This window comes from Helobdella robusta (genome assembly GCF_000326865.2).
Source record: "Helobdella robusta unplaced genomic scaffold HELROscaffold_51, whole genome shotgun sequence".
Classification (NCBI taxonomy): domain Eukaryota; kingdom Metazoa; phylum Annelida; class Clitellata; order Rhynchobdellida; family Glossiphoniidae; genus Helobdella; species Helobdella robusta.
Window position 1 is genome coordinate 119,650 of NW_008705261.1, and position 1,073 is coordinate 120,722.

The 1,073-nt window shown below is 29.5% G+C and overlaps 1 protein-coding gene across 1 annotated transcript in view; it reads right to left on the reverse strand.

Annotated features, from left to right (window-relative positions):
- Positions 1 to 416: 416 nt before the first annotated feature.
- HELRODRAFT_178933 (hypothetical protein) overlaps positions 417 to 1,073 on the reverse strand; it is a gene marked incomplete at both ends in the record, with an annotated part of 6,082 nt that continues 5,425 nt past the window's right edge. Inside the window, 2 exons of the mRNA XM_009027808.1 lie at positions 417 to 524; positions 766 to 840. Of these exons, the coding sequence (XP_009026056.1) occupies positions 417 to 524; positions 766 to 840 (183 nt within the window). The remainder of the gene's footprint in view (positions 525 to 765; positions 841 to 1,073) is intronic.

Below are 1,073 nucleotides of genomic sequence, written 5' to 3' on the forward strand. Positions count from 1 at the left end.
TAACAATATTTGGAAATAATAAATAACGTACATGCAAAAATAACTCTTTTTTAGAGTTTCATATTTAAAATTTTTTATAAAAACACCTTAAATTATAATTTTCCATAAATATACGTAAAATAAAAATATACATAGACGCAGTTGTTGATTTGTAGTCGCATGTTGTCGTAGAGTCAGTACTTACGGAGTAGCGAATTCAAATACAACAAACTCAATGTGTTAAAAGTTGTACGAGTTCCAGCGTATTTTGTATTTTAAATATTCACGCCTCCAATAGATATTCCGATTAGATCTTCTATCTTCTCCGAGAACGTGTTTTACAATTTATCTGCGCGTCTGGTCCTCTGTTATACTTGCTAAAGTATTTAAAATGGATCACTTCGTAATAGAAACAAATTGTGTGGGCTCGATATCATTCATCGCGACATCGCGAATCCAACATTCTGCGGAAGCCAGTTGGCCGTGGATGTGACGAAGAAAGAAGAAATTTGGCTTTTTCTGGTATCAGCAGGCAAACTGGTGATCTAGCAAAAAAAGGTGGAGAAATCAAACAATCAATCAATCTCTCTGCTTGTCCTTAAAATTTTAATGATTTTCAACATTGCGAAGGGTATGGTAGATAGAGATTCCTCACCAGCTTTGTGTTTTGATGCGGATCCACGTACCAGAGGGCATCGCTATAGAATACGTTCAAAAGTTCCATACAAATACAAGAAAGTATTCGTTTTCTAACAGAGTGATCTCTATTTGAAACAATTTACCAACCTGCGTTGTTGAATCAGATACTGTTTCCAACTTCAAGAGGAATTTTGACCTATATATGGCCAACAAAAATTTTCTCTATGATCACAAAATTGACATTGTTGTTTGATTGCTTTTTGCTGTCTTTTAGTGTTATTTTGATATGAGCATATATAACTTACATTTAAGCCCATTATTTATTTATATTTATTTATATTTATATTTATTTATATTTATTTATATTTATTTATATTTATTTATATTTATTTATATTTATTTATATTTATTTATATTTATTTATATTTATTTATATTTATTTATATTTATTTATA